General features: G+C 44.9%; 1 protein-coding gene across 6 annotated transcripts in view; it reads right to left on the bottom strand.

Moving 5' to 3' along the window:
• The window catches only part of ARMC2 (armadillo repeat containing 2), a 108,269-nt gene that overhangs the window by 24,048 nt on the left and 57,964 nt on the right, over positions 1–26,257 (bottom strand). For all 6 annotated transcript variants that reach the window (XM_072141819.1, XM_072141822.1, XM_072141821.1 and 3 more), the window contains 3 exons: positions 22,877–22,941; positions 4,482–4,583; positions 1,004–1,179 (listed from right to left, as the gene is read on the bottom strand). In XM_072141819.1, the coding sequence (XP_071997920.1) occupies positions 1,004–1,179; positions 4,482–4,583; positions 22,877–22,941 (343 nt within the window). The remainder of the gene's footprint in view (positions 1–1,003; positions 1,180–4,481; positions 4,584–22,876; positions 22,942–26,257) is intronic.

The raw sequence follows: 26,257 nt of genomic DNA on the forward strand, positions 1-26,257 counted from the left end.
ACATTATGGGGCACTATTTGTGTGGTACTAATATTTCAGGGGGCTCTATTACAGTATTTGGGGCACAGTATTGGTGGTAGCAGAAGAAGGGACAATGGGAAAGTGCAGAACATAAGACGTCTGTGTGGTAAACTCTGCAGGAAAGCTGTGTACCTGGAGGAAGAGACAAGGTGATGGGGGAACTAAAGGAGAAGATGAGGAACGAGTGCAATCCGAGGACACGTCACCTGATGTCACTGGATGCAATAGGTGAGGATCTCTCATGTGTTTTCTGTGCAGTATATGATAAATACAGATTTTTTGCATGTTCGCATCTGTGTATATATGTATATATAGTATTATAGTAGTTATATTCTTGTACATAGGGGCAGTATTATAGTAGTTATATTCTTGTACATAGGGGCAGTATTATAGTAGTTATATTCTTGTACATAGGTGCAGTATTATAGTAGTTATATTCTTATACATAGGGGCAGTATTATAGTAGTTATATTCCTGTACATAGGAGAAAGGTATATAAGGCTTACTGGGTCGTGTGTTTGCATCATTTACTGATCGACAGGTCACATTCTTTGCACATTAGATTCACTTACTAGCAAAAGATGTTCTTGTTTTGCATTAAGGCCATCTACCAACAATTTGTCGGTTATAACCCCACCCACATTATCTGACCACACCCACTTGTTTTGACTCCGCCCATAAAATGGGGCCACTTTTACAGTTTTTTCCAGGGCCATTTTAAATTCCCAGTCCGCCCAGGGGCAGAGCCCAGAGTTTCTCTGCTAAAGCACTTCAAACCAATTTGGACATTTCTAAAGTGAAAATCTTGCTTGCAAACTGAGAAACTGAACACTAAAAAAGATATGGGTGGCATGTGTGGGCACAGCCCAATATAACATATGAGTTAGTTCCAGTAGTTAAATAGTTGTGATGGATTCCCTTTAACAAATTCAATCTTAACAAATCCAATTTGCTTGCTTTGCATAAAACTTTGTATATTTACCTCAAAGATTAACTTAGCCAGGGTAAGACCAAGTCTATCAGAATGAACATCAACCAACTTGTACAAAATCTTCAAGATGTGAGACCGTCTTTTGCATTTCTTTCCTAACATGTTGCCATCATCCAAAGTCTTCCACAACTTGACACACAAGCTGCAGAGGTCTTCAGGGTTTCCATCTGCCATAAATCAATAAAAACAAGAGCATAATTAAATGTGGATAATAGTTTTTAGAAAAAATAAAAGTTATATATATAATGGGGGAGATTTATCAATGTGTCAGTGAATAGACAAGTGCAGAGAGTACTACACTGGTGGACATGTATCAAGCGGTCTGCGCCAGAATTCTGTAGTAAAAAAACTGACTGAAATGCTTTGTTCCACATACATTAAGGGCTTTAGACCATTTTAGACACATTTCTGACTTACAATAAAGGGGGATGACCTCACAGGGAAAAAAGTCCATGTGACAAAAACAGACAGATTAATAAAAGCAGTAAAGTACAACTCAACGGTCTTATATGCCAGTTTTGTCATCCAGCATCAGACACAATGGTGCACATTTACTTACCCGGTCCAGTCGCGATCCCGCGGGTCTGATGGGATTCACTAAGGTCGTGCGCCCAATATCCAGCAGGTGTCGCTACTGCACCGAGGTCAGCCAGAATGGCATAAGGCATTTTAGACAGTCTGGCTCAAATGTATCAATAAATGGGTTTGGATTCATTGCAAGATTTGAGGATTTCTTACCATGAAATACTGGGTGATAAAAATGGTGCGACTGTCACAATGTTACAGAAGTCTGTATTTGGTGTATTAACACAACGTTTAAAGCATACAAGTACTATAAGGGTTAGGAAGCTCTATATTTATCCACCTTTTAACTGCAATGGAATCGACAATTTAACAATACTGCATAAATGTCAATGCAAAAGTGTGCCAGTTTTATCTCCATGATAAATACAATACAATATAGGACTGGTCTTACTATGCACAGTTGGCTTTATTTATACCACAAACATAAGCCACAATTTTGGCACATGTTTCCTTTCCTTTAAAACCAAGCCGCTTTTTTTATATAAAATATAGAAGCGTATAAAAAGGATTCTTAAATATTTGACGTGTTAGGTTCATAAATTGGGATGCACTTGATTAAGAAACCTTCACCGGGCGAGGGCATTACATATTATCTCTCATAGATCACCAGTGACCACCCAGGTTTTAGCCTGTATTACCGCCTACAGATTATGGCCTGTCCCACAAAAAACAAGACCTCATACAGTTACACTGATGGAAAAATAAAAATAGAATGCAATAAAGGAAAAACACAAAAAATGCCCTTATTATACAGGACTACAACAAGTAGTCATGAAGTGAAGTAGTCATGACGAAAAGAACATGATATATGTTCTGGTTTTCCCAGAATTACAAATTCCTCTTGAATATTAATTTGTCCAAAATAACTATGTATCTTAAAACCATATCTTCACATTGTTTACTCAGTACCAGACATTTTGGTTCTTTGTACATATGAACACGCATTTTGCCAATTCAGTAATTGCAATGCAATAAAATACATAGAAGGAAATTCCTAGAACTTCAAAAGGAAAAGTACCCAAGCCAGAGGAGAACATTAGCAGAACATTAACAAAAAGTGATAAAATCAAAGAAACATTCACATTTCCTACATCCGATCAGGTTTCAGTTCTGGTTAAAACTGAATAATGAAGGCTTTACTTAATAACATTCACTTCATTTTTATAATACAGTAACACGTTTTACAAATAAATGTATACAATTTATACAGGTTCTTTATCCATCCACATATGTTTCCTGATGACCAGAGCTTGGGTGTAATGAGAAATGATATCTGATATCTGTTCCTTTTAACACTGGACACTTTTAATGCTGTTATTAAACTTTTAAAAGGGAAATGTCATTTTGCAAGTATTTTAATAAATTATACGTGTATCAGCTAACCTTCATCAAGCAGAGGTTCCCATGCTACAGAACTGGTTATAGAGGGGTACTTTCTCCAGTTGTCTACCCAGAGATGTAAACAATTTGAGCTTAGTTACATTTTGGAAACTATTTATTTTTGTGCTGGAAGCCTAGGATCCAAGACCAGGGCCACCAAATCCACTCAACAAGTTGTCAGTATGTACTAATAGAATTGTTTTCATTATGCCCGCTGGCAGTATTCCCTCTATTATTCTAAAGATGCTCTGCAGATTGCTTGTACATTGCTCTATGGAAGAATGTAAACAATGTGTACTCATCATCCGCTTAGCATTAAGGAAACAGACTCCTCCTATGCCTCCTCCGCAAAAGAGACAAATTAAAGGGAACCTGTCACCAGGCGCCTCATTTTCACTCGAGATGGGTTGCAGAAGCTCATAACACCTGCATTGCAAAGATGCCTTTCTGACTTTCTGTGCATTTGCATTTCAATATAATTGTGTGTTTTAATGTACCTTACACCCTGACAAAATCCTGTTCTGAGTCCCAGGTTTGTTTTGTTTTGGATGCATTAAGAAAAAACATGTCTGTACTTGTCTGTGCTGCTTAAATCACTCCTCAACTCTCAGCCCCCACCTTAGTGCTCCTGTACAACTCCTCCCTCCTGTTCCTTCACTCATACAAGGACAGAGGTCACATGGCTGAGAGCTGAGGAGTGAGCAGCACAGACAAGACAAGTGTTATTTTAAATGCATAGAAACCAAAGGAAACCTGGGACTCAGGGTGCAAGGTAAATTAAAACTCACAATTATATTGTAATGCAAATGCACAGAAAAGGCAGAAAGACAACTTCCCAATCCAGCTGTTATAGGCTTCTGCAACCGATCTTTTGTGAAAATGAGTTTCCTTGTAAAAAAGGTTCGCTTTAATGTAGAGAGGTGGAATTTCCCAGGCGATTAGATGCTGACCTATATCACATATCTTGTTATAAGTATGGACTTTTTGTTTCAGAACTTGGAATCAATCAATTAACTTCAATAAAACATCAATAAATTGGAATCGTCATTTCAACAATCAGTATATATGGGACTATGCAGCAGTACTACTCTTATCCTGCATATGTAGACATAACCGGTATTAAAAAGCTGAATATGTAACACTGCACTGTTTGGTGGGCAAAGGTGTCATAACTTTAAATTAAAAAAATTAACTTGTGGCATGGCCCACGATTCTTATTGAAGTACTTCCTTGAGACTAAACTTTCTCCCCACAGTCTTCTTGTTGAAGGCATGTGGATTCAATTTCCGATGTTCAAGAAATAGAATATTATTGGACTTACTAGTATATAAGCCAAAAAATGCTCACAGACAATGCTCATAATGCTCATCATTATTTCATGAAAGTCCATGAACACCAGCCACATAAGGTCTTTCCTTTATGGTATGTATGGTACTTTGAAATCTGCTGACAAATGCTATTTAATAATATTCTGTGTTATAAAATACATCAACAATCTCATTACCTTGCTGTACTTCCTCCAGATCTTGTAAAATTGGAGAAATATGTTCATCCCAGTAACTTCTCTCCCATTCAGTTTCTAATTCATTCAAAGGTGAATCAATTTCTGAATTTAAAGGAACAAAAACATAGTGAACATTTTATCTAATTCGGAGAATGAATTATGTTTAACCCATGTTTAAGTTCTATTATTTTGCAGGATTTTTTTTTTGCAGAGGCAAAAACTAAATTATTAAGAATTAGGGTTCTTAGTCTTCCCTCTCATAACCACCGTTTACTATGATTCTTAGGAAATATAAATACTTCTAAAAGTTTTCACCACAGCAGCCATTACAGCTGCCTAGACATTAGTGAATGGAAATCCCTAAACCTTAGCTAACGGTGAAGATGAAAAAGAAACATACATTTCTCATGTTCTTTTCACAAACTATTAGGATTACCGGCAGCTGATATTAACCCCTTAAGGATGCAGGTTTTTTTCGCTTATTTCTCACTCTCCACCTTAAAAAATCCATAATTTTTTCATTTTTCCATGTACAGACCTGTGTGAGGGCTTATTTTGTGCATAACAAATTTTATTTTCTCGTGATATTATTTATTATTCCATGCCGTATACTGCGAAGCAGGAAAAAAATTCCATATGTGGAATTACGCATGTGCGTAACGTTCTTGTGGGCTCAGTTTTTACGACTTTTACTTTGCGCACCAAATAACACCTCAACTTTATTCTTTGGTTTGGTACGATCACGTTGATACCAAATTTATATAGGTTTTGTTGAGTTTTAATACATTTTTAATAATTAAACCAATGTGTACATAAAATTTACTTTTTTTTTTTCCATATTCTGACACTAATAACTTTTTCATACTATGGTGTAAAGAGCTGTGTAATATGCCATTTTTTGCTAAATGAGCTGATGTTTTCAATGCTACCATTTTGAGGACTGTGCGACATTTTGATCACTTTGTATTACATTTGTTATGTCATGTAAAAAAGGTGTAAAAGCCGCGTTTCAGACATTTGGGCGCCATTTCCCGTTTTGGAGGTCACCGTCGGCAATAACCGTTTTTATATTTTGATAGATCGGGCATTTTGGGACCCGGCGATACCTATTGTGTTTGTGATTTTTACTGTTTATTATGTTTTATATTAGTTCTAGGGAAAGGGGGGTTTAAATTTTTAATATTTTATTAATATTTTACATTTGCAAATTTTTTTTTCTTTTTTTTCTCACTATTTTTTTAGACCCTCTAGGGTACATTAACCCTAGATGGTCCGATCGTTCCTACCATATACTGCAATGCTACTGTATTGCAGTATATGGCGTTTTTGATATGATTAATTATAATGATTGGATCATTGTGACGAATCTGCAGAAACCATGCAGCCTCGGGTCTGACAAAGACCCAAGGCTGTCATGGCAACCGATCGCTGCCCCCCGATGACGTTCGGGTGAGCGACGATCAGAAGAAACATGGCGGTGCCCATGTTGCGCCAAGTTTTAAGTGCCGCTGGTGACTTTGCCGGCGGCAGAGAAAAGGTTGACACCCGTGAACGTTGCAAGCACCGGCCGCGGGTGATATGCAGCAAAGCCCATCTCTGTATGAAGAGGGCTCAGCCCGTGAGCCCTCTTCATACACCCTTCATAGCTCTGTGGCGGATATATCCGCCGCAGAGCGTGAAGGGGTTAAGATCTTTGCAAACCCCATACTTAGCACACAGGCTCAAAGCTTTATTAAAATGCAAAATCTACTACTATTGTGGACACTTTGGGAAAATAAATTGTACCTGTCAATTTATCGCAGAGGTGCGATTTATATGCATACCAACGCAGCGCCTATCCAGCTGCCTGCGTCGCTCGGTACTGTGCAGGGACACAGGTGGCGTGTGATGATGTCACGCTTCCTGTGTCTCAGAAGGGAGCAAGCGCTGGACAAGAGCCGCGAGAAGAAGAGAGCTGTGGGAGCCAATGGACTGTATGTAAGTATAAGTTTTATTATTTTTGCTGGCAAAATATTGATGAAACTGAGAGGAATCTACATATTATATAAACAGTAAATACATATGGGGGACAGATACTATTTATACTGGGGGGCCTCTGTATATAAATAAACTTGATGGGGGAATATATATGGACTTGATATAATATAAATAAATTGGAGGTGGCTTTTTAGGAGGATGTATATAACTGACGTGAGGGGGGGGGCTTTTGAATATAATAAAACTGATTTGGGGAAATCTATATTTGGGGGCAAGATAGTAATTGAACTGGAGGAAGAGGCTACATGGGAGGCTGTATAATATAAAACTGAGGGGGGATATTAATATGGCCAGGCAGATAGTAATTAAACTGGGAGCACTATAAGGGAGGCTGTATATAATTAAACTGTATATGGGATACAGTATATAAATAACTTAGGATGGCTGTATATGTGGGGCCCGATTTTATTTAAGATGAAGGAGATCTGCATTTTGGAGCTGTATATAATTTAATTGGAGGGGGCTGTATATTAAAGCCTTTAAATACATTGAAGGCAGCCATATATATATATACACACACAGTATTTAATGAAGGGATGTTTTAAATGTGTGGGAGTGTGAGGTCAGTTGTGTTGTGAGGGTGTATATATTGTTTAGGAGCAAAGTGTTCTTATCTAGGTGACTTTATACAGTAAGTGACTGTGGTATTTTTAGCGAAGCTGGGTTGAGATGCTGCATGGAGCTAAAGACATCTGGCCATGAATCAGCAGGGATACGTCATGAATGGGGGAACCCAAAATAAAGTCCTCTTTTTTATGCAAAAGATTGCCTTCTATAAGGTACTAGATGCAGACAATGCCTCTCAGAATCTGTGGATTTGTCAGATTTGTTTCTATTCCCCTGCCAAATATAGTGGGGGAATAGAGGTAGGCTACTGAGGAGGAGGTGGGGGGGGGGGAAATGTGCCAAAATAAGCCCTGGTACCACACATTACCAAAGCCAAGGTAAGCAGGACAAGCCCAGAGCATGTGGATTTTAACCGATAGTGAGTTGAGGCTTAAAGGAAACCTACCACTTGAAGTGGCAGGTTTCAGATGGAAATACCGAGCACCAGCTCAGGGTGAGCTGGTGCCGGAGCTTATTTTTGTTAGTGTTTTAAACCGCTGTATTGCGGTTTAAAACACTTTTTAAACTTTATAGCCGGCACAGGGAGGAACGCGCTCGGCGCTTACCATGCGCGCGGCTCTCCTTCACTTCCTATGTAGCCGCGCGCACGGTCGCACGCATGGTAAGCGCCGAGCGCGTACCTCCCTGCGCCGGCTATAAAGTTTAAAAAGTGTTTTAAACCGCAATACAGCGGTTTAAAACACTAACAAAAATAAGCTCCGGCACCAGCTCACCCTGAGCTGGTGCTCGGTATTTCCATCTGAAACTTGCCACTTCAAGTGGTAGGTTTCCTTTAATAAAAATATGTTTTTTACACAATTATATGCAGCTATTTTTCTGTTTCAAACAATGTCAATAACTCAGATGTGGTTTTACATATATCACTCAGGAAACTTAAAAAAAACAAATGAGAATTGAAGATTTTAGAGTCATTGCGGTTTCAGTAGTGTACTCAGAACACACACAACTCTATTGGTCACAAAAACACTACCCAGCCTTCAGCGATTGGCTACTGTTTTTAGCACAGAGTTTCAGGAGCCTTAGCAACACTGCAGTAGTTTACAGCCTCTCCCACATATACTTAAATTGTACAACGTCCATGACTGTCTCCTCTAGTGTGCACCACATCAAAAAGAAATAATTTGACAAACACATCTAAAAGCCTGCCGATTATAAAATTCTACAACCACGATTACAGTATAAATGTGAATAATGAATTACTGGGGGGGGGGTTATCAAATAACTATGAAACAGTGCATGCAATTGTTTACTGTAGCAAGAGGGAAATTGCAGAACAGACAATAACAAATAGATAGGAAGACAAGAATACATATATAACATGAGCCAATTTACATTCCAAAATAATCATATATGAATCAAATATGAACGGTGCTAATATTATCATCAGTTGTAGACTATGGTGCTAAAGAAAGGCATTTTACACAAAATGTATATCATGTTCTTCTCATTTAACCTGTTCCTGCACACTATTATGACATTATATTTCCTTAAGGAGGGCATTCCTCCATATCTAGGTTTCTCTAGCAATCAATGATCCAATCTATAAAAATACAATCTCTACAGAAACACATTTCTAGAAATATTTCAACCAAACAGTGTAATATTGCTCCTATGGCTAGTGCAAAGTTGATGCAAGTTGTATTGGGGGTCCAGTAGACACAGTTATACTATTTATTTCTTACAAACAATGGCGGATCTTCATATGGATGGGGGCACAGGGCACTCGACTGCCAGGGGCCCATGCCTGCCCAAACTCAGGCCTCATCTGAAGATTATAGGATGCCTAAATAAGTCAGTGGCGCCACTGCAAATACACTTTCACATCCTGTAGCAGCAACATCACTGACACCATCCTGTACCCGGCAGCCGGGCCGAACCACTGTAATTGAGATTGGATGAAACGCTGATGGAGCATTTTACCGCAAAGCCTCCACAGGGCTCTCCTTGTCCTGCCTTCCTAACATGCATTTCTTAAAGACCTTAAGAGTTGCAAGAAGCATGTGATTGATAACATGCTTCCTGCATCACAACAAGGCCTTTCCTGTTGCCAGCTGAGACTAGAAAAAATTTTGAAAAAAAAGGTATAAGATCCAGGGTGCAGTCACAAGTAGCACTTTGACTCCGTTTTAAAAAGGAATCAAAGCGCACGGGGTGTGCCACGGCCCAGTCAATTGTGCTTTCTATGGAAATGCATGCCATGAGATCAGGCCATGGCACACCCCCATGCGCTTTGATTCCATTTCTAAATGGAGCCAAATAGCTATGTGTGACAGCACCCTAAGCATAAAGAGTGGTTGGTTTGGAAGATGGGGAGCTCTAGTTGTGAGAACAGCCCAGGGCCCATGGAACAATTGATCCACCACTGCTTAAAACATTAGAACTACAAGTAATTTTTTTACAATTAAAAAATTACCATGAGTTTTGGTTAAACTTTTCTTGGTGCCCATCTATACTTCATGTATACAAGAGAAATACTTAAAGGGGTATCCCCACAAAGACAAGTTTCTTATATGTACTCAGACTAACAAAATAACACATTATCTAATTTACTGTTATTAACAAAAAAACAGCATTTTCACAGATATAAGTCCAACCTGTCTCTATCAATCCTGGTGTACACAATGTCAGTTGCCCCTAGACACAACCCAATAATCCTTCTGACTTTAGGGTTGGGCCACCATCTTAGATTTCTGTGTAACAGCCGTGTTTGCTGAGATTTCTAAGTCTTTCTGCTCTGAGCCTGTAGCCACGCACCTTGCACGGAGCTCAGAGACACTCACTGATTCACTTCCTGTCAGAGAAGAGAGAGGAGCAGCAAACTACAAACTACAAGGAGATAAGTGTTCCGGGGGAAAAGGTGTAACACTGCAAAAGTCTGTCAGCCTCTGTCTGTCATGTCTGTCTAATAGGTATCTTATGCATCTCATCTCTGATCTGTTTCATCTCTATCTTTCTATGTGTCAGTGTTTTAGTACAATGTCAGAAGCCAGATGAAAGTGTATATGCACCTGTACCCTGATAATGTAACCACACTGTCACCCCACAGAACTAGTGGGATCATTATGTGACTGCTTAGACAGTCATCGCCCACACCCTGGGATTTTGCACTGAGCAGCCTAGGGAGTGATAGTACCTAAAACAGTAATAAAACTAAGTAAAATTGTAAAGTTAGGGGTTAAAATGATCTTTATTGTGTAAACATCACTAGGGATTGAGATGTGAGAATTTTCTTTCGTGGGAAAACCCCTTTAAGGAGCCATACTAGCAAAACTTTTTCCTATCCATACAACCCTTACTCAATTACATGTACATAAAAGAAGTGCTCTGATCAGACACCATCTTGATATTTACATTGTACTTCCTTTGTGTGAGGCTATCTATCCCTTTGTTCCCCAGGACAGCATCACATAGACACCTAGAGACAAAATACATGTTCTGCCTACTGGGAGGATAGTAAAATTATGATTCTCAAACTATCTAATATAACATAGATATACAGTCAGAGAAGCTATAATGTCATTTTTTGGAATTACAACTATGTGACAAAAACCCGACTAATCATTATCAGTAGCCGTGATAGCAGTTTTTGCCCCATCTTTGGCAAGTCTGTGTGGTAAAATTCAGGCAGTTTCATCATCAAAAAAACCTGTGGCCCAAGAAGCAGGGTCGCAACTGTATTCATTTTATATGGGGACAAGGGTAAGTCTGGCTTTTCTTTTTTACTATTTTTAAGACCTCTTAAGCACTTTAACTTTAACAGCTGTATTGCAATATACGGTGGATTTACTGATGATCTGGTACAATATGCCACTAGAATGACAATGCCTCGTACAAACTCCAAGCTGTCATGGCAACGGATTGTCGCTCCTCAACGATGTCACAGGGAGTAACCATCATAGCCAAGATGGCGGCGCTAATGCTCAGCGGCAAGGGGTTAACGTAGCAGGTAAAAGATATATATATATTTTATATATATAAAATAAATAAAAATATTGATTTATTCAGAGAGTACTATATAAAATTTGATTCAGAAAATCTAGTATATTCTATAATACTTTGAGGGATCACATTGCTATCACATCACGGTCTATATATAATGCTAAAAAAAAAAGAAACACTCAAAAAACACATCCTAGATTTGAATGAATGAAATATTCTCATTGAATACTTGTACAAAGCTTAATGTGCTGACAACAAAATAACACAATGTTATAGATGTGCTTAGTTGGACTTAATCAGGCCAGTCCATAGATTCAATGCCTTCATCTTGCAGTAACTGCTGACACACTCCAGCCACATGAGGTCTACCATTGCTGACTCACTGCCAAACCAATCATGCTGGAGGATGTTGCAGGCAGATCGCTCTCCATGGCATCTCCAGACTACATGGGGCTGGCTGGCTGGCTGTATACTACATGGGGCTGGCAGGCTGGATGTATACTACATTGGGCTGGCTGGATGTATACTACATGGGGTTGGCTTGCTGGCTGTATACTACATGGTGCTGGCTTGCTGGCTGTATACTACATGGGGCTGGCTTGCTGGCTGTATACTACATGGGGCTAGCTGGCTGGCTGTATACTACATGGGGCTAGCTGGCTGGCTGTATACTAATTGGGGCTGGCTGGCTGCATACTACATGGGGCTAGCTGGCTGGCTGTATACTAATTGGGGCTGGCTGGCTGTATACTACATGGGGCTGGCTGGCTGTATACTACATGGGGGTGGCTGGCTGTATACTACATGGGGCGGGATGGCTGTATACTACATGGGGCGGGCTGTATACTACATGGGGCGGGCTGTATACTACATGGGGTGGCCGGCTGGCTGCATACTACATGGGGCTGGCTGGCTGTATACTACATGGGGCTGGCTGGCTGTATACTACATGGGGCGGGCTGGCTGTATACTACATGGGTTGGCTGGCTGTATACTACATGGGGGTGGATGGCTGTATACTACATGGGGGGGCTGGCTGGCTGTATACTACATGGGGGTGGCTGGCTGTATACTACATTGGGGTGGCTGGCTGTATACTACATGGGGGTGGCTGGCTGGCTGTTTACTACATGGGGGTGGCTGGCTGGCTGTTTACTACATGGGGCTGGCTGGCTGTATACTACATGGGGCTGGCTGGCTGTATACTACATGGGGCTGGCTGGCAGCTGTATACTACATGGGGATGGCTGGCTGTATACTACATGGGGTTGGCTAGCTGTATACTACATGGGGCTGGCTGCATACTACATGGGGGTGGCTGGCTGTTTACTACATGGGGCTGGCTGTATACTACATGGGGAGGCCAGCTGGCTGTTTACTACATGGGGCTGGCTGCCTGCATACTACATGGGGCGGGCTGGCTGTATACTACATGGGGTGGCTGGCAGGCTGTATACTACATGGGGTGGCTGGCAGGCTGTATACTACATAGGGTGGCTGGCTGGCTGTATAATACATGAGGATGGCTGGCTGGCTGCATACTACATGGGGCGGGCTGGCTGTATACTACATGGGGCGGGCTGGCTGTATACTACATGGAGCGGGCTGGCTGTATACTACATAAGGCTGCCTGGCTGTATACTACATGGGGGTGGCTGGCTGGCTGTATACTACATGTGGCTGGCTGGCTGTATACTACATGGGGGTGGCTGGCTGGCTGTATACTACATGGGGGTGGCTGGCTGTATACTACATGGGGCTGGCTGGCTGTGTACTACATGGGGCTGACTGGCTGTTTACTACATGGGGCTGGCTGTATACTACATGGGGAGGCCAGCTGGCTGTTTACTACATGGGGCTGGCTGCCTGCATACTACATGGGGCGGGCTGGCTGTATACTACATGGGGTGGCTGGCAGGCTGTATACTACATGGGGTGGCTGGCAGGCTGTATACTACATAGGGTGGCTGGCTGGCTGTATAATACATGAGGATGGCTGGCTGGCTGCATACTACATGGGGCGGGCTGGCTGTATACTACATGGGGCGGGCTGGCTGTATACTACATGGAGCGGGCTGGCTGTATACTACATAAGGCTGCCTGGCTGTATACTACATGGGGGTGGCTGGCTGGCTGTATACTACATGTGGCTGGCTGGCTGTATACTACATGGGGGTGGCTGGCTGGCTGTATACTACATGGGGGTGGCTGGCTGTATACTACATGGGGCTGGCTGGCTGTGTACTACATGGGGCTGACTGGCTGTATACTACATGGGGCTGACTGGCTGTATACTACATGGGGCGGCTGGCTGTATAATACATGGGGGTGGCTGGCTGGCTGTATACTACATGGGGCTAGCTGGCTGTATACTACATGGGGCTGGCTGGCTGTATACTACATGGGGCTGACTGGCTGTATACTACATGGGGCTGACTGGCTGACTGTATACTACATGGGGCTGGCTGGCTGAATACTACATGGGGCTGGCTGGCAGCTATATACTACATGGGGCTGGCTGGCTGTATACTACATGGGGCTGGATGGCTGTATACTACATGGGGCTGGCTGTATACTACATGGGGCTGGCTGTATACTACATGGGGGTGGCTGGCTGTTTACTACATGGGGCTGGCTGTATACTACATGGGGGTGGCTGGCTGTTTACTACATGGGGCTGGCTGTATACTACATGGGGTGGCTGGCTGGCTGTTTACTACATGGGGCTGGCTGGCTGCATACTACATGAGGCTGGCTGGCTGTATACTACATGGGGCTGGTGTATACTACATGGTGGTGGCTGGCTGGCTGTTTACTACATGGGGCTGGCTGCTTACTAAATGGGGCTGGCAGCTATATACTACATGGGGATGGCTGGCTGTATACTACATGGGACTGGCTGGCTGTATACTACATGGGGATGGGCTGGCTGTATACTACATGGGGTGGCTGGCTGTATACTACATGGGGGTGGCTGGCTGTATACTACATGGGGATGGCTGGCTGGCTGTATACTACATGGGGCTGGCTGTTTACTACATGGGGGTGGCTGGCTGTATACTACATGGGGGTGGCTGGCTGTATACTACATGGGGCTGGCTGGCTGAATTCTACATGGTGCTGGCTGGCAGCTGTATACTACATGGGGCTGGCTGGCTGTATACTACATGGGGCTGGCTGGCTGTATACTACATGGGGGTGGCTGTATACTACATGGGGGTGGCTGGCTGGCTGTATACTACATGGGGGTGACTGGCTGTATACTACATGGGGGTGGCTTGGCTGGTTGTATACTACATGGGGTGGCTGGCTGGCTGTTTACTACATGGGGCTGGCAGGCTGTATACTACATGGGGCCGGCTGGCTGTATACTACATGGGGTCGGCTGGCTGTATACTACATGGGGCAGGCTAGCTGTATACTACATGGGGCTGGCTGGCTGTATACTACATGGGGCCGGATGGCTGTATACTACATGGGGGTGGCTGGCTGGCTGTATACTACATGGGGGTGGTTGGCTGTATAATACATGGGGGTGGCTGGCTGGCTGTATACTACATGGGGCCGGATGGCTGTATATTACATGGGGCTGGCTGGCTGTATACTATATGGGGCTGGCTGGCTGTTTACTACATGGGGCTGGCTGTATACCACATGGGGTTGTCTGGCAGTATACTACATGGGGGTGGCTGGCTGGCTGTATACTACATGGGGGTGGCTGGCTGGCTGTATACTACATGGGGTGGCTGGCTGTATACTACATGGTGCTGGCTGTATACTACATGGGGGTGGCTGGCTGGCAGTATACTACATGGGGCTGGCTGGCTGGCTGTATACTACATGGGGGTGGCTGGCTGGCTGTATACTACATGGGGGTGGCTGGCTGTATACTACATGGGGGTGGCTGGCTGGCTGTATACTACATGAGGGAGGGTGGCTGGCTGTTTACTACATGGGGCTGACTGGCTGGCTGTATACTACATGGGGGTGGCTGGCTGGCTGTATACTACATGGGGCTGGCTGGCTGTATATTACATGGGGCGGGCTGGCTGGCTGTATACTACATGGGGCTGGCTGTATACTACATGGGGTGGCTGGCTGGCTGTATACTACATGGGGGAGGCTGGCTGGCTGGCTGTTTACTACATGGGGCTGACTGGCTGTATACTACATGGGGCTGGCTGGATGGCTGTATCCTACATGGGGCTGGCTGGCTGTATACTACATGGGGTGGGCTGGCTGTATACTACATGCGGTGGCTGGCAGCTGTATACTACATGGGGGTGGCTGTCTGGCTGTATACTACATGGGGGTGGCTGGCTGGCTGAATACTACATGGGGTGGGCTGGCTGTATACTACATGTGGTGGCTGGCTGTATACTACATGGGGGTGGCTGTCTGGCTGTATACTACATGGGGGTGGCTGGCTGGCTGTATACTACATGGGGGTGGCTGGCTGGCTGTATACTACATGAGGGAGGGTGGCTGGCTGTTTACTACATGGGGCTGACTGGCTGGCTGTATACTACATGGGGGTGGCTGGTTGGCTGTATACTACATGGGGCTGGCTGGCTGTATATTACATGGGGCGGGCTGGCTGGCTGTATACTACATGGGGCTGGCTGTATACTACATGGGGTGGCTGGCTGTATACTACATGGGGGAGGCTGGCTGGCTGTTTACTACATGGGGCTGACTGGCTGTATACTACATGGGGCTGGCTGGATGGCTGTATACTACATGGGGCTGGCTGGCTGTATACTACATGGGGTGGGCTGGCTGTATACTACATGCGGTGGCTGGCTGGCTGTATACTACATGGGGGTGGCTGTCTGGCTGTATACTACATGGGGGTGGCTGGCTGGCTGTATACTACATGGGGTGGCTGGCTGTTTACTACATGGGGATGGCTGGCTGTATATTACATGGGGCGGACTGGCTGTATACTACATGGGGCTGGCTGTATACTACATGGGGTGGCTGGCTGGCTGTATACTACATGGGGCTGACTGGCTGTATACGACATGGGGCTGGCTGGCTGAATTCTACATGGGGCTGGCTGGCAGCTGTATACTACATGGGGCTGGCTGGCTGTATACTACATGGGGCTGGCTGGCTGTATACTACATGGGGGTGGCTGTATACTACATGGGGGTGGCTGGCTGTATACTACATGAGGGTGGCTGGCTGTATACTACATGGGGGTGGCTGGCTGTATACTACATGGGGGTGGCTGGCTGGTTGTATACTACATGGGATGGCTGGCTGGCTGTTTACTACATGGGGCTGGCTGGCTGTATACTACATAGGTCCGGCTGGCTGTATACTACATGGGGCCGGCTGGCTGTATACTACATGGGGCCGGCTGGCTGTATACTACATGGGGCTGGCTGGCTGTATACTACATGGGGCCGGATGGCTGTATACTACATGGGGGTGGCTGGCTGGCTGTATACTACATGGGGGTGGTTGGCTGTATAATACATGGGGGTGGCTGGCTGTATACTACATGGGGCCGGATGGCTGTATATTACATGGGGCTGGCTGGCTGTATACTATATGGGGCTGGATGGCTGTTTACTACATGGGGCTGGCTGTATACTACATGGGGTTGGCTGGCAGTATACTACATGGGGGTGGCTGGCTGGCTGTATACTACATGTGGGTGGCTGGCTGGCTGTATACTACATGGGGTGGCTGGCTGGCTGTATACTACATGGTGCTGGCTGTATACTACATGGGGATGGCTGGCTGGCAGTATACTACATGGGGCTGGCTGGCTGGCTGTATACTACATGGGGGTGGCTGGCTGGCTGTATACTACATGGGGGTGGCTGGCTGTATACTACATGGGGCTGGCTGGCTGTATATTACATGGGGCGGTCTGGCTGGCTGTATACTACATGGGGCTGGCTGTATACTACATGGGGTGGCTGGCTGGCTGTATACTACATGGGGGAGGCTGGCTGGCTGTTTACTACATGGGGCTGACTGGCTGTATACTACATGGGGCTGGCTGGATGGCTGTATACTACATGGGGCTGGCTGGCTGTATACTACATAGGGTGGGCTGGCTGTATACTACATGCGGTGGCTGGCTGGCTGTATACTACATGGGGGTGGCTGTCTGGCTGTATACTACATGGGGGTGGCTGGCTGGCTGTATACTACATGGGGTGGGCTGGCTGTATACTACATGCGGTGGCTGGCTGGCTGTATACTACATGGGGGTGGCTGTCTGGCTGTATACTACATAGGGGTGGCTGGCTGGCTGTATACTACATGGGGGTGGCTGGCTGTATACTACATGATGGAGGGTGGCTGGCTGTTTACTACATGGGGCTGACTGGCTGGCTGTATACTACATGGGGGTGGCTGGCTGGCTGTATACTACATGGGGTGGCTGGCTGGCTGTATACTACATGGGGGAGGCTGGCTGGCTGTTTACTACATGGGGCTGACTGGCTGTATACTACATGGGGCTGGCTGGATGGCTGTATACTACATGGGGCTGGCTGGCTGTATACTACATGGGGTGGGCTGGCTGTATACTACATGCGGTGGCTGGCTGGCTGTATACTACATGGGGGTGGCTGTCTGGCTGTATACCACATGGGGGTGGCTGGCTGGCTGTATACTACATGGGGTGGCTGGCTGTTTACTACATGGGGATGGCTGGCTGTATACTACATGGGGCGGACTGGCTGTATACTACATGGGGCTGGCTGTATACTACATGGGGTGGCTGGCTGGCTGTATACTACATGGGGCTGACTGGCTGTATACTACATGGGGCTGGCTGGCTGAATTCTACATGGGGCTGGCTGGCAGCTGTATACTACATGGGGCTGGCTGGCTGTATACTACATGGGGCTGGCTGGCTGTATACTACATGGGGGTGGCTGTATACTACATGGGGGTGGCTGGCTGTATACTACATGGGGGTGGCTGGCTGTATACTACATGGGGGTGGCTGGCTGTATACTACATGGGGGTGGCTGGCTGGTTGTATACTACATGGGATGGCTGGCTGGCTGTTTACTACATGGGGCTGGCTGGCTGTATACTACATAGGTCCGGCTGGCTGTATACTACATGGGGCCGGCTGGCTGTATACTACATGGGGCCGGCTGGCTGTATACTACATGGGGCTGGCTGGCTGTATACTACATGGGGCCGGATGGCTGTATACTACATGGGGGTGGCTGGCTGGCTGTATACTACATGGGGGTGGTTGGCTGTATAATACATGGGGGTGGCTGGCTGTATACTACATGGGGCCGGATGGCTGTATATTACATGGGGCTGGCTGGCTGTATACTATATGGGGCTGGATGGCTGTTTACTACATGGGGCTGGCTGTATACTACATGGGGTTGGCTGGCAGTATACTACATGGGGGTGGCTGGCTGGCTGTATACTACATGTGGGTGGCTGGCTGGTTGTATACTACATGGGGTGGCTGGCTGGCTGTATACTACATGGTGCTGGCTGTATACTACATGGGGATGGCTGGCTGGCAGTATACTACATGGGGCTGGCTGGCTGGCTGTATACTACATGGGGGTGGCTGGCTGGCTGTATACTACATGGGGGTGGCTGGCTGTATACTACATGGGGCTGGCTGGCTGTATATTACATGGGGCGGTCTGGCTGGCTGTATACTACATGGGGCTGGCTGTATACTACATGGGGTGGCTGGCTGGCTGTATACTACATGGGGGAGGCTGGCTGGCTGTTTACTACATGGGGCTGACTGGCTGTATACTACATGGGGCTGGCTGGATGGCTGTATACTACATGGGGCTGGCTGGCTGTATACTACATAGGGTGGGCTGGCTGTATACTACATGCGGTGGCTGGCTGGCTGTATACTACATGGGGGTGGCTGTCTGGCTGTATACTACATGGGGGTGGCTGGCTGGCTGTATACTACATGGGGTGGGCTGGCTGTATACTACATGCGGTGGCTGGCTGGCTGTATACTACATGGGGGTGGCTGTCTGGCTGTATACTACATGGGGGTGGCTGGCTGGCTGTATACTACATGGGGGTGGCTGGCTGTATACTACATGATGGAGGGTGGCTGGCTGTTTACTACATGGGGCTGACTGGCTGGCTGTATACTACATGGGGGTGGCTGGCTGGCTGTATACTACATGGGGTGGCTGGCTGGCTGTATACTACATGGGGGAGGCTGGCTGGCTGTTTACTACATGGGGCTGACTGGCTGTATACTACATGGGGCTGGCTGGATGGCTGTATACTACATGGGGCTGGCTGGCTGTATACTACATGGGGTGGGCTGGCTGTATACTACATGCGGTGGCTGGCTGTATACTACATGGGGGTGGCTGTCTGGCTGTATACTACATGGGGCTGGCTGGCTGTATATTACATGGGGCGGACTGGCTGTATACTACATGGGGCTGGCTGTATACTACATGGGGTGGCTGGCTGGCTGTATACTACATGGGGGAGGCCGGCTGGCTGTTTACTACATGGGGCTGACTGGCTGTATACTACATGGGGCTGGCTGGATGGCTGTATACTACATGGGGGAGGCTGGCTGGCTGTTTACTACATGGGGCTGACTGGCTGTATACCACATGGGGGTGGCTGGCTGGCTGTATACTACATGGGGGTGGCTGGCTGTATACTACATGGGGCTGGCTGGCTGTGTACTACATGGGGCTGAATGGCTGTATACTACATGGGGCTGACTGGCTGTATACTACATGGGGCGGCTGGCTGTATAATACATGGGGGTGGCTGGCTGGCTGTATACTACATGGGGCTGGCTGGCTGTATACTACATGGGGTGGGCTGGCTGTATTCTACATGCGGTGGCTGGCTGGCTGTATACTACATGGGGGTGGCTGTCTGGCTATATACTACATGGGGGTGGCTGGCTGGCTGTATACTACATGGGGTGGCTGGCTGTTTACTACATGGGGCTGGCTGGCTGTATACTACATGGAGGTGGCTGGCTGTATACTACATGGGGCTGGCTGTATATTACATGGGGCGGACTGGCTGTATACTACATGGGGCTGGCTGTATACTACATGGGGTGGCTGGCTGGCTGTATACTACATGGGGGAGGCCGGCTGGCTGTTTACTACATGGGGCTGACTGGCTGTATACTACATGGGGCTGGCTGGATGGCTGTATACTACATGGGGCAGGCTGTATACTACATGGGGCGGGCTGGCTGTATACTACATGGGGCTGGCTGTATACTGCATGGGTGTGGCTGGCTGTATACTACATGGGGGTGGCTGGCTGTATACTACATGGGGGTGGCTGGCTGTATACTACATGGGGGTGGCTGGCTGTACCGGTACCAGAATGTCCTCCAAGAGCAACTTCTCCCAACTGTCCAAGAGCAGTTTGGTGATGAACAATGCCTTTTCCAGCATGATGGAGCACATTGCCATAAAGCAAAAGGTGATAAGTAAATGGCTCAGGGAACAAAGCATAGAGATTTTGGGTCCATGGCCTGAAAACTCCCCAAATCTTAATCCCATTGAGAACTTGTGGTCAATCATCAAGAGTTGGGTGGACAAACAAATACAACAAATTGTGACAAAATGCAAGCATTGATTGTGCAAGAATGGACTGCTATCAGTCAGCTCCCAGTATTCACTATATACATCCCCCCCAGAAATCATTATATACAGCCTCCTAGCAATAACTATATACAGCCCACAGTAATCACTTTGTTCAGCCCCCACTAATCACTGTATACAGCGCCTATAATAACTATATACAACCCCCTATAATATATACAGCCTCCCAATAATAACTATATACAGCCCCCATCAATAACTATATACAGCTTCCTATGATACCCCCTATGATAACTAGATACAGCTCCCCAGTAATAACTATATACAGCCTCCTAGCAATAACTATATACAGCCCCCAGTAATCACTATATTCAGCCCCCACTAATCACTGTATACAGCCCCCTATAATAACTATATACAGCCAGTTATAATAACTATATACAGCCTCCCGATAATTACTATATACATCCCCCTATAATACCCCCCTATAATAACTACAGCCTCTAGTAATGACTATATACAGTCTCCCCAGTAATCACTATATACAGAGGCCCTTAAAATAATTTTATACAGCTCCCAGTATATACAGCCCCAAGGAATCACTATTTTCAGCCCCCCCCCAGTAATCACTATATACAGTCCCCCCTGCAATAACTTTATACAGCCCCCCCAATAATCACGATATACAGTCCCCCAGCAATAACTATATTCAGCTCCCAGTATTCACTATATACATCCCCCCAGTAATCACTATATACAGCCTCCTAGCAATAACTTTATACAGCACCCACTAATCACTATATACAGCCCCCTATAATAACTATATACAACCCCCTATAATAAGTATATACAGCCTCCCAATAATAACCATATACAGCCCACAGCAATAACTATATACAGTCCCCCAGCAATAACTATATTCAGCTCCCAGTATTCACTATATACATCCCCCCAGTAATCACTATATACAGCCTCCTAGCAATAACTATATACAGCACCCAGTAATCACTATATACAGCCCCCTATAATAACTATATACAACCCCCTATAATAAGTATATACAGCCTCCCAATAATAACTATATACAGCCCCCAGCAATAACTATATACAGCCCCCTATAATAACTAAATACAGCCCCCCAGTAATAACTATATACAGTCTCCCCAGTAATCACTATATACAGCTCCCAGTATATACAGCCCCAAGGAATCACTTTATTCAGCCCCCGATAATAACTATATACAGGCCCCCATATTAACTATATACAGCCCCCCATAATAACTATATACAGCCTCGCGATAATAACCATATACAGCCCCCAGCAATAACTATATACAGCCCCGTATAATACCCTCCTATAATAACTATATACAGCCCCCCCCCCCAGTAATCACTATATACAGCCCCCTGTAATAGCTATATACAGCCCCCCTATAACTATATAAAGCCTCCCAATAACTAAATACAGCGCCAGCTATAATAACTATATACAGCCCTCTATAACTATATACAGCATCCCTAAAGTATACTGTGGGCAATTTGACGGGTCATGCGACCCCCTACATTGCCCACATTTGGTGGGGGCCCCTTTAAGGACAAAGCAGTGGGGTTCCCAGGGTGTGCAACCCGCCCCCCCCCCTTTAATTCGGCCCTGATGATGTTTATTCTACTGTAGTGCTACCTGAAAACAGTTAGAAGTTTTCTATTGATAAATGGACAATAACATACTAAGATAAATCACATATACATAGTATATACATGGTAGACATAAGACTTTTTCTCATACCATTTTACTTTCTTTTACTGAAGATATGTATAAATAGAAATTCTAGGGTATAAGAATCAAACACATAATAGTGATCTTAACTTTTAGTAAGTGCAGGAAGGGTAGCCGGGCATTAGCTGACAGCGATATGTCGTTTCACGTAATCCTGCACTTAATCTAGCCGTGCAGGAGTACGTGAAACGGCCCATCATCATCAGCTCGTGTCCGGCTTCCCTCCCTGTCCTATGGCGAATTCTCAATAAAGAAGTATCGCTGGTGATTGCCACCTCTATTGTCTTTATTTCATCAGTTTCTACATGCCTGTTGTTGAGGGTTGTGCACCACCATTTATACATTTGATTCGATATTCCTGGTATCTTTGGATGGATTGGCTATTGAATAGTGGAGACATGTGCTAGTGGCGACATTTTTCTGTATTCTGAAAAAATTTTTACCTTTTAGTAAGGACTTCTTGGATCCATTTGGAGATGTAGATTTGCTCTTTTTTCCACCAATGTCACTAAACAGACAACAATAGAAAGTATGAGGGTTAATGTTTGAAAAAAAAGCATAGCAACACAGTACTGTAAATTAATGTAGTTTTATAATCAAACAAATTGGTGTTTCTTACTTACTCTTTACTAAGTTTAGAAATAATGGTCTATGAACCAGCAACAATTTATGGATTGTATTACTTTACTGCATGGTCCAGGACTGCACTGAGTTTTCTATCTTGCATGCTGAAAGGCTTTTCATCAGTACAGTGTCTGACTTGATTACTATGTCCCTGAATGCTGGAAATGTGAGAAATGCTAGGAGATTTAAAAACAACCTGCCAGTATTTAAAATAAGCCTACAATCAAAATGAAGCATGAAAAACCAGGGAAACTTACTCATAGACCAAGGCATTGTGACTGTGGTAATCTAGATAAAGAATATAAGAAGATTACCACACTAACGGTGCCCAAGTCTATGAGTAAGTGGTTCTGGTTTATCATGCTTGATATTGATGGTAGATTTACTTTAAGTAAACTGCTTTTGAAAGGCATATGTTCAGCATAGAGTATGGCCCAGTGGACAGCATCTACCTTATATAACAGCATTCAGATATTTTCAAGTAGAATTGTTTTACTGGCTTTTGTACAGTGATAACCAATGTTTAGGTTGCCTGATTTGCACCATATAGGTCTTCATTTGTACAAAAAAGACAAATTATATTTATTATATTATTTATTAAGTGTTTAAAGTCAAGACTGGCATCTGGTCTCTGGTGACAGAACATCATCCCCTGCCATATTGAGGCAGGAAAATTAATGTGAAGTCTTAAAGAGAACCCGTCATGGAAAATAACCCCCCTAAACTAAATATATTTTCATAAACTGCCATTAGAGAGCATTGCCTCTATACCTTCATTGTCCCTCTACATGCCTGTAAACCTAAGCAATGAGGTCCTAAAGCTGTATGCAAATGACCTGCGAAATGTCCAATGAAGCATTAGCATATTCAAGCTGTCCACTCTATTCATGAGTGGGAGGCACAGACACACCCCCAGTGCTTGACTGACAGCCTGTATAATGATGTGAGGCTGTATAATGATGTGCTTCCTGGTGCTGGTGCCCCCTGCAGACTGTGTGTGCATGTGTGTGTGTGTGTTTAGGAGAGATACAGCAGCTCCAGGCAGCCATGTTACAGCAGAACATGTCAGATACATGTGTAGCTGATGTCTGTGTATTAGGAGGATGCAGCATGTCAGCAGATGCAGGACACACACTAGCCATGCTTTACTATACATTACACACAGACATGAGCAGGGGGAGGAGAGGGGAGGGGTAACGGGTGACATCACTGCCTCTGACCATGTGACCAGCCTCAATTATATGATAAAAAATAGATGATTTTACAATGAATAATGTATGAAATAACTAGATAAAGGCTGGGATGGGATCCTTGTGAGCTGCTCCAACAGGTAGAGGTGACAGGACTAGTGACACAGACCTGATGACAGGTGTCCTTTAAGGTCAAATGTTGCTTATGAATTTTTTTTAGTTAAACCGTTAATAAATGGTCATATAAATTAAAGTCAATATACACTGCTGATAACTTTTTTTCTGATGCCTACTACATTGATGAAGATGATAAAAACATTCTATCAATAGTGATGTATTAAAAAGTATCCTATTCTTTGAGACAGGCAATTTGCATGGATAACTATATCCAGTTTATTAAGATGCAAGTGACCGATACCCTCTCCATATATGAGTCTCAGCTACAGAGATACAGCAGGCAGTGTGTTAACCCATACCCACTTCGAGTATCTTTACAGGTTTCAGTTTTTTTATTTTTAATATTCCAAGAATATAAGTTTATGTTACTGACAAAGGTTTTTGTTGCCCTTTTTGCAACAGTTTTCACTGCACCTAGGTCAGTGGTGGCACTCAGAGCCCTTTCTTTGGGCACTCAGGCCATTGCCCCAGGACAGAGTTAATCAAACAGGAACAAATACACCAAATCTTTCTGCAGACCAGGCAACTTTAAGGGATATTTCCACCTCACCTACTACAATTAATTCAATCCCTAACCCCCAAAAACATTTCTTCAATTCATTGCTATTTTAAAAAAATGACATGTATTCCCATAATATACTCTAAATGGCACCTGCGCAGTTCACATATTCCTGGCCTCCTCACCCGCAAGATCAGGAAGACTGCCAGGCATGCACAGTAGCTTTACAGCTGTCCTGAGGTAAGGCTTGAATAAGCAGGACAACTGTGAAGCTACTGCACTACAGCGGTCCTGATCTAGTGAGTGAGGTATATGTAAACTGCACATGCACTAGCTATGCATGTTCATATATTCCCGGCAGATTCAGAGAAGCCTCATTCTAAGAGACTGCGCAGCTACTGCTGCTGGCGAGCGGCGGTGGCCGCATCTAGTGTCAACAAAAGGCTTTTACTAGGGGAGATAATCCATATTTACAGTATATTATGAAAATATGGGTAATTTTTTAAAAATAACAATGAATTGAAGAGATGTTTTTTTTGGGGGGGTAAGGGATTGAATAAGCTGTAGTAGGTGAGGTGAGAATACTTCTTTAAAAGAGATGCTGCTCTCAGCGCTATATTAAAGCAACATTTGGAACTGCTTGAAAAGTGAGAAGGTATTGAAAGAAATGCATTATCTTTGGAGGTCATCCTGCTGGACCCACCAATCTTCCTGTACAAAAGACTGTGGAGAGGAGCTGCAATGATAGTCTCAATTTTCCCTCCTTCTTTCAACTGTATTGGTGGCCTCAGGTTACCAATACAATTAAAAGATGTGGAAGAGCAGGTAACAAGAAGTTACTGCTTAAAATGCCACATTGGCACTTCGCGGTAAATAAGTGGATTTTGGTTGTAGTTTGGGCACTCTGGGGCAGATTTACTTACCCGGTCCATTCGCAATCCAGCAGCGGGATTTATTAAGGCAGTTCCTCCGACGTCCACCAGGTGGCGCTGCTGCGCTGAAGTTTCCCGGAACGCACTGGAATACACCGAGCCGGGCTGAGTGAAGGTAAGTGCAAGCTCCGCGACACATTTTTTTTTTAAATGTGGTGGTTTTTCCGAATCCATCGGGTTTTCGTTCGGCCATGCCCCCCCCCATTTCCGCCGCGTGCTTGCCAGCACCAATGCGCCACAATCCGATCGCATGCACCAAAATCCCGGGGCAATTTAGGGGAAATCGCCGCAAATCGGAAATATTCGGGTAACACGTCAGGAAAACGCGAATCGGCCCTTAGTAAATGACCCCCTCTGTCTAAAAGGTTCGCCATCACTGACCTAGGTGGTTCATTGTATTCT

This window comes from Engystomops pustulosus, chromosome 3, assembly GCF_040894005.1.
Source record: "Engystomops pustulosus chromosome 3, aEngPut4.maternal, whole genome shotgun sequence".
In the NCBI taxonomy this organism is placed as follows: Eukaryota; Metazoa; Chordata; class Amphibia; order Anura; family Leptodactylidae; genus Engystomops; species Engystomops pustulosus.